This window comes from Talpa europaea (genome assembly GCF_964194135.1).
Source record: "Talpa europaea genome assembly, chromosome: 9".
NCBI classification, from domain to species: Eukaryota; Metazoa; Chordata; class Mammalia; order Eulipotyphla; family Talpidae; genus Talpa; species Talpa europaea.
Genome location: NC_140076.1, coordinates 63,912,791 through 63,926,728, shown reverse-complemented (window position 1 = coordinate 63,926,728; position 13,938 = coordinate 63,912,791). Strand labels below are relative to the sequence as shown.

The following is a 13,938-nucleotide window of genomic DNA, read 5'->3' as shown; positions in this document are numbered from 1 at the left end:
TTCTAAAAAAAAAAATGTAATAGGGGCCTCCCTGGTGGTACAGTTTTTAAAGTCTCAGTGTTATCAAGCTATTACCAGTTACTGTGGCATGAGTTCGATCCCTGGCCCGGGAGCAACCCACATGGCACAGCAGACCTCTCCCATCTTTCCCTCTGCTCCCCTCAGCAGTGTATCTCAGTAGATCTGCCTATTTTGCTCCCCACTCTGTCTCTGGTGAATCCTCTCACCCCTCCCTGCACCTATGGCCTACAATCCAGTTCTTGCATGCATAAATGAACCTTTTTTTAAAAAAAAGATTTATGTATTTATTTATTTATTTATACAAGCACTGGGTACAGTCAGACACGCGAGAGGGTGAGAGAATTCACCAGAGCCCACCAGAGTGGGGAGCAGAACAGGCAGAAGGATCGAAGCACACTGCTGAGGGGAGCAGCGGGCGGCAGGAGAGGTCTGCGCACCATGTGGGACCCTCGCCAGTGGCTGGGGATTGAACTGGCCCTGCGGAGGCTGCGGGCAGGCCAGCGCTCAACTGCTTCGCAGCCCAGCGCTCAACTGCTGCGCCACCAGGGGGGGGGCCTAAATAAATCTTAAAAAAATGTAACTTATGGAATATAGAAGAACCAGAGTCAGAAAATTTTAAAAACAATCTTTGAAGCTGACCATAGACCTGAGGCTTTCAGAGGGGGAGGGAGAAGAGGAGGTGAAAAATGGGGGCAGCACATTAGACTACTGTGATGGACTAGGGGTGCTTTGGTGGTGGGAGAGCTACAGTGACTACACCCAAGGGCAGAGATTCTATACTGTCAAGACACTAGAAAGGATGTAAAATGATAATTCAGTAAAAATGAAAGTAGTAATTTAAAAACTTATTTTAAAAAGAAGAAAGAAGCCCTCTGGTCCCTAGAATTCCCCCAATAGGCTTTCTGTGAGATACTCTCCCAGCAGCTCCAGTGGCGGTGAGCTCACACTCAGGGGCGGCTATCCCACCCTGGAGCAGCACTGTCCTTCAGGAGGGTCACCCTGAGCCCGAGCTGGACCTTTGTTGCAGCCCCCCAGCTGGTCTCATGTCCCCAAACTGGCTAACACAGACCACCTCATCCCTCTTCCCTACAGAAGCCTCTCCAACTCCCAACTCCACATTTACATATTCTTTTCCCCAGGCTTTATATTCCAAGTCCTTTAGCTGCTCCTCCAAGGATGGGGTTTCAAATTCCTTTCATACTCTTGAAATATGCAGCTGAAGCACTGCTTGTGACAGGGTGAGGCCCCCAAACTGATAACAATGTCCCAGAGAAGGCCATTTAGCAGCTCCTTACAGTGTGAGGGTCAGAGCTGGCATTCTTGAGGGTGCATATGACTTCAAAGCCTATGCACTTTCTGCACACTGTTGAGTTGAATGAGGTCAATGGTGACTAAATACCTTAGTTCTTTTCACCCTGCTTGGAAGACATGGAAGACTTCATTGGCTCCCTTATGCGGCCTGAATCATGCATAGCAGTTACCTTCTGAGTGGCAATGGAAGGTTCTAACATGGATCTGGGCCTCACAAGGGTGCAGAGGAGTGCTACAGAGCTGCGGATTTTTCTCTCTGCTGAGATTTCTAGGAGTTCCACTAGCAGATGGGGTCTAAGCACAGTGGTTTGCTTCTCCACCAACTTGTACGTGCCCTTCTCTACCTGCTCTGCCCACTGGCTGATCCCTTACATGCTCCATGGCCTTTGGCTTCACTGTCTACTGTTTCCCTAAGGCTTCTCAATCACTTTCAAATTAGAAGGCAACTCTCTCATCAGAAGCAAAAAAACTGCCTTCTACTTGACCAAGTATCATAAAGTCTTTGGCTGTAGACACTTCTCATAGAGCACCTGAAATCCTGAGGTCCTAGGACACAGTGGTTTGCATGATTCAACTCACTCCCACATGGCGGCTGGACATTTTTGGAGACTGGCATCTTTTCCTTGGCACCAACATCTCCCCTGATGCCACCCTCACCCTGACCCATGGAGCAGTCCCCAGTAAAGCCACATGGATTGTGACACTTCTCCAGAAGAATTCCCTCCTTGGGTGTAGAAACAGTCTTAGTATGAATCCAGGGCACAGGAACCTGGCAGGACAGAGGAGGTATACTTACACTTACAGGTTGACTTTTTGGCACATCATAAACACCTTCTTTCTTTTGGCTGGTGGGAACCTATGAAAAAAATGGAAGTCAACACAGTCAAAACACATCAATAGTCCACTTTCAAAGAACTAAGCAAGCAGACCTCAACACCTAGCTGGCAAAGTGCGTGTAAAGATGGCCCTCAAGATCCAAGGGATGGACTGCATGGTGCTACTGGAATTGTGAAAGTAGCAGCCTATGTGCCTTCCTTTAGGAAAACTGGACGAGGAGAGGGGGGCCTGAATCCCTTAATACATGTTTGCAGGTGTTTCTGGGTGTTAATCTTGGAATAGGAAGCCAAGAGACCTCAGATATCCTGTGCGGAAAAATAATCCTCATTTCTCCTGAGGCAGAAATGAGGCTGAGGAGGTACTAAATTGCCCAAAGTAATTAAATACTTTGCAGCTAAACTGAAACTGCTCAGTGCTAAGACCCAAACTATTTAAAATAGACAAATATCAAGATCCTATTATGGAACACACGCCTTCTTGATAGTTACTATAGGTTTTTGTTCAAGGAAAGGGCCCATAAATGCCAAAGAAGCATGGGACTAGAACCCAGAAAATCTCAACTATTTTTGACATTTATCTGCAGGGCCTACTCTCCCCTCTCCTCTTTCCTCTTGTTCTCATCCATCTCATCCTGTTGGATCACAAGTAACCATAATACCCTAAGCCGGGGACTTAGCTCCTCTGAGCTTCACATTACATAATGGACGTTATTAGCTCTGCTTTTCACTCAGATTATTTTGAGGCTCAAATGAGAAAATAACAAAAACTATTAGGCTCTACAATACCATAAAGTGTCAGAATGAGAGCTTCCTCTGCCATACAATCATTTTGTAAATAAATATAGGAACATATTTTACAATAGTAACAACAATGGACACATTGAATATTTTGGGGATGTGCCAAGCAAGGCTTTGCACTGCCACATGTTCTTCCCCAGCAGCTAGCATAGCAGTGCTCCCCACCCCCACATCCCCATCCACCCACCACACTTAAGGATCAGCCTTCAGTGGTTATATAACTGTCTGATAACTTTTCTTTCTCTCCATCAGAATGGAAGTTCCTTAAGGGCAAGCATGGGTCTCCCCGGTGGTGTAGCAGATTGAGCATCACGCTGCAAAGCTGTCCACAGCCTCTGCAGCACCAGTTTGATTCCCGGCCGGCCAGTGAGATTCTCACATGGCTAGGCAGACCTCTCCTGTCTCGCCGGCTGCTCCCTTCAGCACTATTACTTCGGTCCTTCTGCCTGTTCTGTTCCCTGCTGTCCCTGGTGAATTCTCTCACCCTCCAAGCCTCTGGCCTGTACCCCAGTGCTTGTATAAATAAATAAATCTTTAAGAAAAAAAAAGCAAGCAGAGTTTCCAAAACCCAACAGGCATTCAGTAAGTGTCTGAATAAGTGAGTAAGCGAACTAAGTAAGTGAACCATAGAATGATGCAGGGGAACAGCCAATAAAAAGTATCTCAGACTTGGGTCAGCAAATGCTACCATCCTTCTGAGAGAAGGAGAATCTTAGCTCATTCCTTGGTTCCCTTTGTCATCTTCACTCTCCTTAGCTTACTTAAAATCCTTAAAATCACCCTAAGAAGCTGGTATTATAGTCTCTACTTTAAATAGTAGAAAGTGAGGCTCAGAGAAGTTAAAAGAATTTAGCTCAAAGTATCAAAGCTAGTAAATGACCAGATTCAAACCCATTTCTTTCTGGGCTACAAGAAGACACTGCTTCCTATCATCATGAGCTAATTTTAACAGGGTGCATTATTCCAGGCAGGTTTTAAACATTTGTGTTTTACAAACATTCTCATGCAATCCTCATCGCAAGTTTATCGGTGAGGACTACAGTGCCCATGTTGCAGGGGAGAAAATGAGAGCTGAGAAAGTTCTGCATCTCACTCCTGACCCCATGGTTCCCACAGCCATTTGGATGCTTTTTTTTCTCGGACATTACCTTCTCCACTCCTGGAGGTTCAAGCACATTCTTACAGAGAACAGGATTATGAGGAGTACGGAGGTGCAGAAGATGCACTTTCAGCGTTGCTCTTGTAAACCTCAATTTGCAGGTAGCCAGCGAAGAATGCAATTTCTTTGATCCTAATAACTGGACTCCATCTAAAAGGAACCCTCGATGAATGCCAGCAGAGTCCTTGTTAATGAGGACCAATAAATTACCAGTCCTCACTTCTATTTTTATGAGCTCACACTTTCCTGAGCAAAACAAACAGCGTTTCTGTTCCCTGTAATTCACTGCTCACTATGGGCACTTAGTAAGTTGAAGCACAGCTGACGCTCAACTATCCCTGCAAATGGAGGAGAGGCGGTGGGATGGATAAACCCAAACTGTGCATAATTGAAAAAGCTTTTCGGTTTGCCTCTTCCAGGGGTAAGATATCTATCTGCCTGTTTGTCCTTTAAGATTTATCTCAGCCAGGACATCTCAGGAGCCTTACCTGACTCTCCAGGCCTGGCTGGAGACTAACTCTGTACCCTTACAACCTCTATGTTTCATTAAAAAGTAAAAGCCTTTCATTAAAAAGTAAAAGCTGCCAAGAACCTATTATATGTTAGACCTGCACTTTGCCTGAGACAGTGATGGTGGACCAGCTGGACTCGGCCCTTGATTTACCAGTGCTTTCATCTTGCCGGGGAAAACGGAAAAGTAATCAGGCTACTAGAGTGTAAAATATGCGTTATCTTCTATGGAAACTGTCACACCTCAGCTCCTCTGTCCCCACTGTGCTGTAAGCTTGCCGAGGGTAGGGTGGGTATTTTGTAATCCTTGTTTCCCTATCTGTAAATACATCTGTAAATACTGATGCCAAAGCATCAGACATTGCCGATGCATGTGCTGAGTGCAAGCACTGGCAGAAGTGCTGACAAAACCAAGACCAGAGAGAGCCTGGAGGCGGCTCTCACATCTGCCTCTCTGGTCCATCCAGTCTAGAGACCATCTCAGTCATAAGATGTTGCAGAGTGAGGACAGTTCTGTATCCACAAGGAGATGGGAGATCTGCTTCCTAATCCAGCTCTGCCTCAGGGTCTGTGCCCTCAGAAAGGACACTTTGTTCTCTGAACCTCAGTTTCCCTATCTGATTGTCCTGTGCATCCAAGGGATTGCTTATAAAGTCCCTGAGGCCTGGCAGCATGCTGTGGTCACCATTACATCCCCAGGTGCCTGGCTCCCTATGTAATTACTACGAATGAATGCATTAATAGATGTGAAGTTACTCTAAAAAACTACACACGAAGCACTGTATATAGGAGACACTTTCAGCTCAGCAACGTATTAACAGTGCAGAGAGGCAGTTAAAGTTTGGGTGACGTAGAACTTGAGACATCATTTAAAAATAACAATACTTGACACAATCTTGGGTGATTAAAGATGATTTCGAATGAATGAACTTGGAGAATGGCCGCTTGGAAAGCTGTGATCTCACTTTTGTGGAAGCCTGGTAAGGTACTAAAGAACACTCGATTTAGAATCAGAGGCTCTGGCTGTGGGCCCAGCACTTAAGTTAAAGGGACTTGATTTTCTTAACATTTAAAATGATAGTCATTAGAGTTGTTCTTATTGCACTGTTATTGAGGGTCAAAATGAAGTGAGGTGTAAAAATGCTTTGTACTGTGAGGCTCTGTGTTGTTTTAAAAAGATGACTGATAACTTTTTCTGAGGCAGGGAAAAGGAAAGACAATTATTATTATTATTCCAGTTTAGAAAATGAGACTAGTGATTCTGCAAGAGAGGTTCTCCCTCTCTGTTGAGCTATAAATAGCAAAGCCAAGTGAGTCTATAGCTTTCCACTAGGCTCTCTGACAGGATGAGGTAAACAGTTATGTTCTACTTCTCTTAGCACATCATCCAAAGACAGCCTGCATAGTGTCTGATGTTGATGGCATGAGGAAGGAAGGGGGACTACGCTTTACACAGGCTTTACTATGCACTGAATGCCATCCTCGTCGCCTTACATCTTCCCACCTCTTCCAGAAGCAGATAATATTTTGTCCCCCCCTTCAGACCTCTGGAAATAGACATACAAAAGTTATATGCTTTACCCAAGGTCATGAAATAAAGGATTAGGATTCAGGTGTGCAGACTCTTTCCAGAAAACAGGATAAAATGTGAGACCACTCTAGACCAAGCAGAAGTACAAAAAAATAATGCAATGTGTTTAGGAGGAACAGCTGCAAAAACTTGTAGGCCTTAAAAAAAAAAAAAAAAAAGAAAAGAAAAGAAAAAAAGGATAGGGTTCCTAATAGCAGTTCTGTAAAAACCTAACCTTATCTTTAGACCCAAGAGCTTATCTCTTGTTAAGCAAATTGAAGCCCAGGCAACTGACAATGCTAGAGAGGAAAATGACCAGAGGTCTTTCCAAAAGAGGGTGATAAAATATTCATTCCCTTAAATTGGTACCTTTCTGTTAATGATGGACTGATGGGCAGATCCCATAGAGGTCAGGACTGAAAATGAGTGTGATTTGTAGATAGTGACTTAAAAAGCAGAAAGAATCTAATTGTGAAACTCAGGATCAGGCAATTCTGAGCTGAAAAGAGCCTTGGGATTGATTTATTTACAGCAGCCGAGGAGCCCTAGGTGTGAGAGGAAATTCTCCCTCTGGCTAGCTCGGTGACCCTGGGCAAGATAGCTTATCTCTGTGAACCTAGCTTTCTAGACTGTCAGGCAGGACTGTAAGCCAGGGCTGTTGTGAGCTAGTAAGATATTGCATATAAACCCCCACTCAGAGCAGGCCTGCAATCAGTGATCAATAAGTGTTATCAAAATTACACACACACACTCTCTCTCTCTCACACTCCTTCCCTAAGAGTTGTGTTACCATGTTAATGCAACTCAGCATACTTTTCTAGAGAACCACAGGCCTATGACCAGACTCTACTGCGAAGAGCGGGAAGGGACCTAGCCCAAAAGATTCTTCATTTGTACTTGCTCATTTTACAGATGAGTCTACTGAGGCCGAAAGAAGGAAAGAAAGTTGACACAGTGGATAATGGCTGAGTGGGTTCTTGTACTAAGATACTAGATTTTGTTGGAAAAAAAAATGGAAATAGGCCCAAAATGGAGCCCTGACTTAACATGTAACCTAACTCCCACCTCAGCTTCCCCCAAATGTGGAAACTAACCAAGCAGAAGGTCCCTGGTGCTCACCATTGCGGACATCTGCATGCTAAGATGCCTCTTCCTTCCCCTAATCATGGCTGTGCCTGAAGAAATCCTTCTTTATTTTGCTAATAACTCTGTCCTATCATTTTCTTGGCTCTGAAATCCTGCCATTTTGAATAACATATTTCAGTGCCTTTCTTCTTGGTAGATGGGATACTGCCCAACTCATGAATCACTTAATAATGCCAATTAGATCTTTAAAATTAACTTGGCAATAGTTCTATTATTTGACAATCCATACACCATGGATCCAGTGGGTGACCCTGGATAATACTGCTTCTTTGCATTCTTCACATGAACTTGCTTCATTTTCAAACACACATGTGCATCAGGAAGAAGTTATCATCCTAACTTTCTGTGTTTTATCATCAGGGAAACAGTCTTAGAGAAGGCAAGTGCCTTGCCCACTACCACAGAGCCAAGGTGGTGACAGGACTAGAGCCCAGGTCTGCACTCACCTAAAGCAGGTCTTCCCCATATGCAAGACAGTCATCCTGCAGCTCCCCACCGCGCACAATAGAAACTCACTAACCACGTGAATTAAACTAAGTGTGAATTTAGAGTGTACTGAAAAGACTCCTTAGAAACTTCTTACACTGGAAAGCCTAATTTTCTTCTAAAAGGTGCCCTCTTTTCATAGGATGATGGGCTAAGGGTTCCTTTGGCCACATACTCAGACACTGCAAGGCCATACTTTAAAATCTGACACTGAGGAAACAGACAACTTTTCTGTGTGAAGACAGAAATTTTGTAAGGGATGATGGTTTTCAATCTCAAAGCACAATTTCACAAGTGAATTCAATCCAAATGGATCCAGTGGAGAGAAATATTAATTATTCCACAGGGCTGGTTAAAACTGAGTTGTTGGTAGTGCTAACATTACATTTGATCATTTAGAATAATGTGCATTTGATAGAAATTGAAAATCGGTTTTACTTTTATTACTCAAGTAATGCATGCCCAAGGCAGAGAAACAGGCCACACCACTAAGTGAATCAAGAAAATTAAAATCACTTATTAAATACATTAAATTTTTTCCTTCTTCCAGAATGTTTGTGTTTCAAATTGGGAATAAAATTCTAATTAGTGAAAAACCGGAGGTCGTCATATTTGTTTGATGTGTTGCTGTGTTGTAATTACTCAAAATCTTTGATGGGAAAGCGTGGGAGAAGAGGCGCAGAGTTTTGCCTTCACACATAAGCCTGGGTCTGAGCTCAGCTCCCAACAGCTGCACAGCCCTGAGGAAGCTACTCTACTTCTCTGAGTCTCAGTTTCCCCTTGAAAGTGTGATTAAACTACCACTTCACAGCATACTTGTGATAATGAAATGAGTTAAGAAATATGTTCCAAGTTCTTCACATAACCAGTTACAAATACAAATTTACTGTTTTTTGGAAGGGGTCAATGCTTCCACTAGACTATCTTCGGGATAGTCAATGCTCCCCTATTGTTTCCAAATAGCATATTCAAACGTGTGCTTCAATTTCACTAGGGCAGTTGGCTTCTTAAAGAAAAGTTACAGAACACATTTTTGTAAGAAATGAAGGCCCCTGCTCTGTAATGGACAACACCCGCCAATAGTAAAATGGAAGGTTTGACTTTTGAGTCAATTGAAAAGAGCTAAAATCGACTAACTGGCCATTCAACACTTAACAATAGGGCACAAAAATTGCTGGTGAATTGCAGGGGGAGCCAGAAGCCAATTCAGGCGAAGGTATCTTGACGAGCCTGGATGAACCGAGAGCGCGACGGGACTCTGTGAGCAGAGCCCTGGCTCATCCAGACGCTTCTGTGCATTTACACGCAGTGTGCAGTGGGAGGAGAGGAAAGCGGTTTATACCTGATAAATGTTTTCTTCTGTTTCGGGATCACGGATTGGCTCATGTCCAGCCTCAAACACAATGTACTATATCGGGAGCAGCCAGAGAAGAAAGGTCAGAGGTGGAAAAGAAAGAGGGGAAAAAAAGCATTTGGAATTCAAGATACAAATCACAGTGAGCATTAAAGAAACAGGCACAAAAGAAAACACCTTCAAGGGACAAGTGAATTACTGAAACACCAAATGTTCTGTCTTTGCTAAGGAGAGCTGCAAAGGTGGGATAGGTCAGTCTGCGTAGCACCCCTGCCAGTCTTTCTGGACCTATAACCTCTCTTCTGATTTCATCTCAGTGAAGTCCTGTGTGACGCCATGGTGAATTTTAGGTGAAAGTGCTCATTTCCATGTGTTCCTTAAGGTCCAGGTCCCAAGCCAACTCTGAAGTGCAAGGAAACTCAAAGTCCATCATCCTCAAAATGCTCCTGATTGTACGTTCTCAGTTTTAAATACTGAAGATCCATTTTTCCATGTGCATGTTTCAGACTCTAAAGGACTGGCCCATTGTAAGAAGAGCCAGATACTTCATTCTCTGCGGGCCAGGGAGGCAGGGGCTAAGGTTCTATGAACAAATCCTGGCCTTCACATTCTAAGGCAAGGGCAGGCCATGATATGCACCTTTGACTTTTGTTTGCTGTACATGCTAGCTACTTCTATTTCAAGTTATTGATATTGTATTACTACATTTTAATCCAAGATATTTTACTTTCATAAATGCAGGCCAGCTTTCTGTGTGAACACCTGAATTTACAGATAATATGCATGTGACACACACATACATAATCCATATGTGTTCATGTGGAAATGCATATGTCTGGTTTTCTTTCATGTCCTACAAGTCAATGTTTGGCTTCTTATTCCCATTGGGAATATGTACATGGGGCCAGAGGCCTCCTCTTGCCATTTTGCTGCACCTGTTTGAACAGAGCCCAGACTTGAACCCAAGAGATATGATCTCTCTACCCACCCATGGGCTGCAACCTTGAAGACAGAGAAAGCTACAGGCTAGGATGTCTCCAGGTTCTCCCTGTCCCTCCCCACCACTGCCTGTGGCTCATGCAAGGGTCAGCTGGACCGATTGGTGGCTAGAGGGACTCCTCATAGCCTCTCTAAACATATAAACTGTCCTTGGCGTTTGTGCTCAAACGTCACCAGAATGCCAGTCCCCATCCCTGGTTCTTAACTCAGAAAAGCCACCTCATTATTCACAGTCTCTCTAATGAACTCAGAATATTCAAGAGATTTGAACACATTCAAGTCTGGGATCAAACTTCTACAGATTGTAGAGGGGGCTGAGGCAGGGGAAAGATGGAGAGAAGCACATCTCTAAACCCCATGTTACTGACGCCAGCCAAACTTCTGTTCATTTTTATGGAAATTTACTCCTGGAGGGGCTGGCAGTGCTCACCCTCACAAATCATCTTGGCCCCTTTCCAGGCTATGAAGCCAGTGGATTCTTTAGGTCTCTGACAAAATAGCTACACCACAGGCTTCACCATTCCTGAACCTAAATCCCCAAGTCAATTTAGAAATTACCTGATAGACAGGATCTTCAACATCCTCTTCCAGAATAGTCTACAGCAGAGTGAGGGAAGGGAAGTTGAAAAGCAGAAGACATAAAGGAAGAGATGTGAGACTTATTCAGAAGTTATAGGACAGTAAAGAAATTGGCTCTGGGAAGGATGGGCTAGAGGATTATCATGGCAGGAAACACACAGGAAAAAATCAAAACCTTGTAGCCGTCCCCACCCCTATTGTCAACCTTAGAAAAAGCAATTGTGGTTCTTTGGTTCATCTCCCCTGAAATCTTCCTCTGGATTCAAGTTTTCACTTTCTCCAGCAAGTTCACAATCTCAGAGACTAAGGGATCATTTCTAATGGGGGTGCTCTCCATGCCTGTGATTTATTTACACAGAACCTTTTGTCTTTATTTCTACTCGGCTGCAGACAGAGAAGCCCTGACTGTCAATTGCACATCTGTTTATTTTAAGCCCCAATCTTCTCCAGTGCCAGGATGAAGTCACAGGTGTACCTGATACACGGCTTGTTCACACTGCTTATCCTTTTGTGCCTTTTTTTCCAATTCTTCTCTTTGCTTCAATTCATAAATAAGCTGAAAGAGATCTCTCAAGTCCAGAATAACAGGTTCAGCCTGGAGTAAAAGGTGGTGAAGCACATTAATAAGAGAATGGTACTGAGCCACTTAGAGCAATTTTTGTTTTTGTTGGCTATAACCCACAGTCCTTCCGGTTTCTATTAAACTGAAAGCATTCCATCTTTAATTAATTCTACCTTGTTTATATTGGTTTAGCAAATTGCATCTGGGCTAAAGTTCATTTCTTCAACTAATTATATTTGCAAATTCATAATAATCATAAGCATAAAAGACATTGCTTTTATTTATTAGTAATTTCAAATACAATGAAATTAGGGTAGGCCTTATGCAAAACAGCTATTTGTTTTCTCTTATTTTCTTTTTAAATGAGGCTATGCACACAAGAAAACTTATTTGTATACTGTGCCTCCATCCAGTTTAATCAGGAAGGAAAATAATTAGTCATTACGAAATATCCATTAGAAAAAACAACAACAACAGACTGGATGGGTTTGAACATGTCTCCTCACTCCAAGGCTGTTTATCTTCTCAAGACTGCAACCTGAGCTGCAGCATCCCCCAGCCATCCATCAGGGTGTGACCAGCAGTGCCACGGTGTGACCCCAATGGTTACAAGGCAGGGTGCTACTCTGGTTGGGGACACTTACCGCCTGGGCTGTCTTGATAGCCACAAATCTGTGATTCCCTTCCTTCCCGCAAACGTATCCAAAGGCCCGGTGATCTGTGATATCCTTTGCAATGTAGGAGATTTCATGAACAGCATGATGATGCTGAAGAGCCTATTGGAGACAAAAAGGAGAACATATTTCAGGGGACGTTTCCTTCGAGCTGTTGATCAATAAGAGATGTGTTTCAGCTACGTGTGAACAGGCCCGAAGGGCTTTGGAAAAGCTGTTTGGTCCAGATGGAAAGAAAAAGAGCTGTGCCTGCCCCTGAGAAATAGAGGCTTCCCTCCATGGTCTTAATGCCGTGACCAGAGAGATAAACAGGACTGTTCATATGCTGAATGAGTGTCTGTGGTGGTGGCTTCCTTCAGCTTGCCAGAGCTGGTTGGTCTGATTCAGCTGCGTGGGCTTCTGCTAAATCTTTCTTCTTGACACCACTCAGTCTAAGTTGGACTTGAACACACTTACAAACCAGGGTCTCTGATTACCTTGGTGGGAGATAGACACGCACAACTCTTGGGGGCACCATTCATAATCAGAATCAGAGACTTGCATGATTATGAAAACATTCCAACATATGGTGATGCAGAGTCTGAAAGAACAAATGCTTTTTGCTATTTTGTCCAAAGTCACACAACTCTACACTGATTGCTCCCTATGTCTCCAATGTTTTCCATCCGCTTTCCCTATTCTCATTCCTCTTGCAAAGGCTAATTCAAATAGCATCACCTCTGTGAAACAGTCTCTGAACAAGGCATGCCTTTCCTTTCCCCTGAAGATATAATTTCTCCCTCTCTTGTGTTTCCATAGAACTTTAGCTTCTGGTAGTGGTGCTGAAACACTTGATGGATTCCCCACCCACAGCTTTCTGCTTTCATAGACCTCCCTTCTCTGATATTCTTGCCTGTCTTCTCCACCAAGCTCTGTGGTCCTCATCTCTGTCATCCTAGTCCCTGCCACTGTGCCTGGTCCATAGTTCATTGAATTAAAGTAAACTGGGATTGCTGATCAATAATTTCAAAAATCTTTTGAATTGACTGGGTTTATATTATCTCAGCTTCAACAAATAAACATTTTGTTAGGTGAGGGTCATTTTTCTGTATGTATGTAATGTGACCTTCAAATAACAGTACTCTGTAAAAGCATATTAATACTTGAGAATTATAGGAGATGCTTAAAGTTCTTATAAAGGGTGTTCTCATTAAACTGAGTGTTAAGAGGCTTAAATTTTAGTCAGGATGTGAACACAAGGCACTCACTGTATCTCTCAGGACATCAGTTTATTCCTATATCAAGTGAGATGTTTGCACCTGATCAATGGTTTCTAATCCCAAGCTGGCTCTACTAGTGCTGTTAAAGGTAGTAAAAAGAGGTCTTTAGAAATTTCCAACATTTCAAAAAGCTAAACAGAAATTTATAATTATTCCCTAAAGAGATGACCTATTTCATTGAGCATGTAATAGAAAACACCAACTTTGACTGAAATTGTACCAAGTTATTGTTATACCCTTATGAGTTATAGGTTCAAATATTCCAAATAGAAGGTGAATGATTACAAATGCATTTTATTTTATTTTATTTTTTTTTTTTTGGTGGACAGAAACTTTCCCCATTACCAAGTCCAAGGAAAGAGGGAGAAATGTCACACAGGGGATCATACTTATGACAATGCTGGCAAACAGTGGAGGAGGTATTCTCTAAGGTCCTGTCCCATATCCCCAGATTCTTTAGCCATCAGGACCTCACAGTACACAGCCAGCCTCCGAGGGCAGCAACATCTGGTGCTCCTGGTCATCACCTTAGTTCTGGAGTACTGGCCCACACCTTCAACACTTCGTCTGGATTTTGACCTTATAAATTATTTCTGCAGTGGAAATTAGTGGCTCATATTAATTTCCCAAAGTCTAATACTTTGCTACCCAAGCTGCTAATTGTGCTTCCTGCC

General features: G+C 43.2%; 1 protein-coding gene across 5 annotated transcripts in view; it reads right to left on the bottom strand.

The window, feature by feature from the left end:
- Window positions 1-13,938, bottom strand: part of DAB1 (DAB adaptor protein 1) — a gene marked incomplete at both ends in the record, with an annotated part of 269,283 nt that overhangs the window by 53,957 nt on the left and 201,388 nt on the right. For 3 of the 5 annotated variants that reach the window (XM_084243621.1, XM_084243619.1, XM_084243622.1), the window contains 5 exons: window positions 2,129-2,188; window positions 9,180-9,245; window positions 10,749-10,787; window positions 11,245-11,364; window positions 11,976-12,107. In XM_084243621.1, coding sequence (XP_084099747.1) covers window positions 2,129-2,188; window positions 9,180-9,245; window positions 10,749-10,787; window positions 11,245-11,364; window positions 11,976-12,107 — 417 coding nt within the window. The remainder of the gene's footprint in view (window positions 1-2,128; window positions 2,189-9,179; window positions 9,246-10,748; window positions 10,788-11,244; window positions 11,365-11,975; window positions 12,108-13,938) is intronic. The other 2 variants (XM_084243620.1, XM_084243623.1) reach the window with 1 other exon arrangement.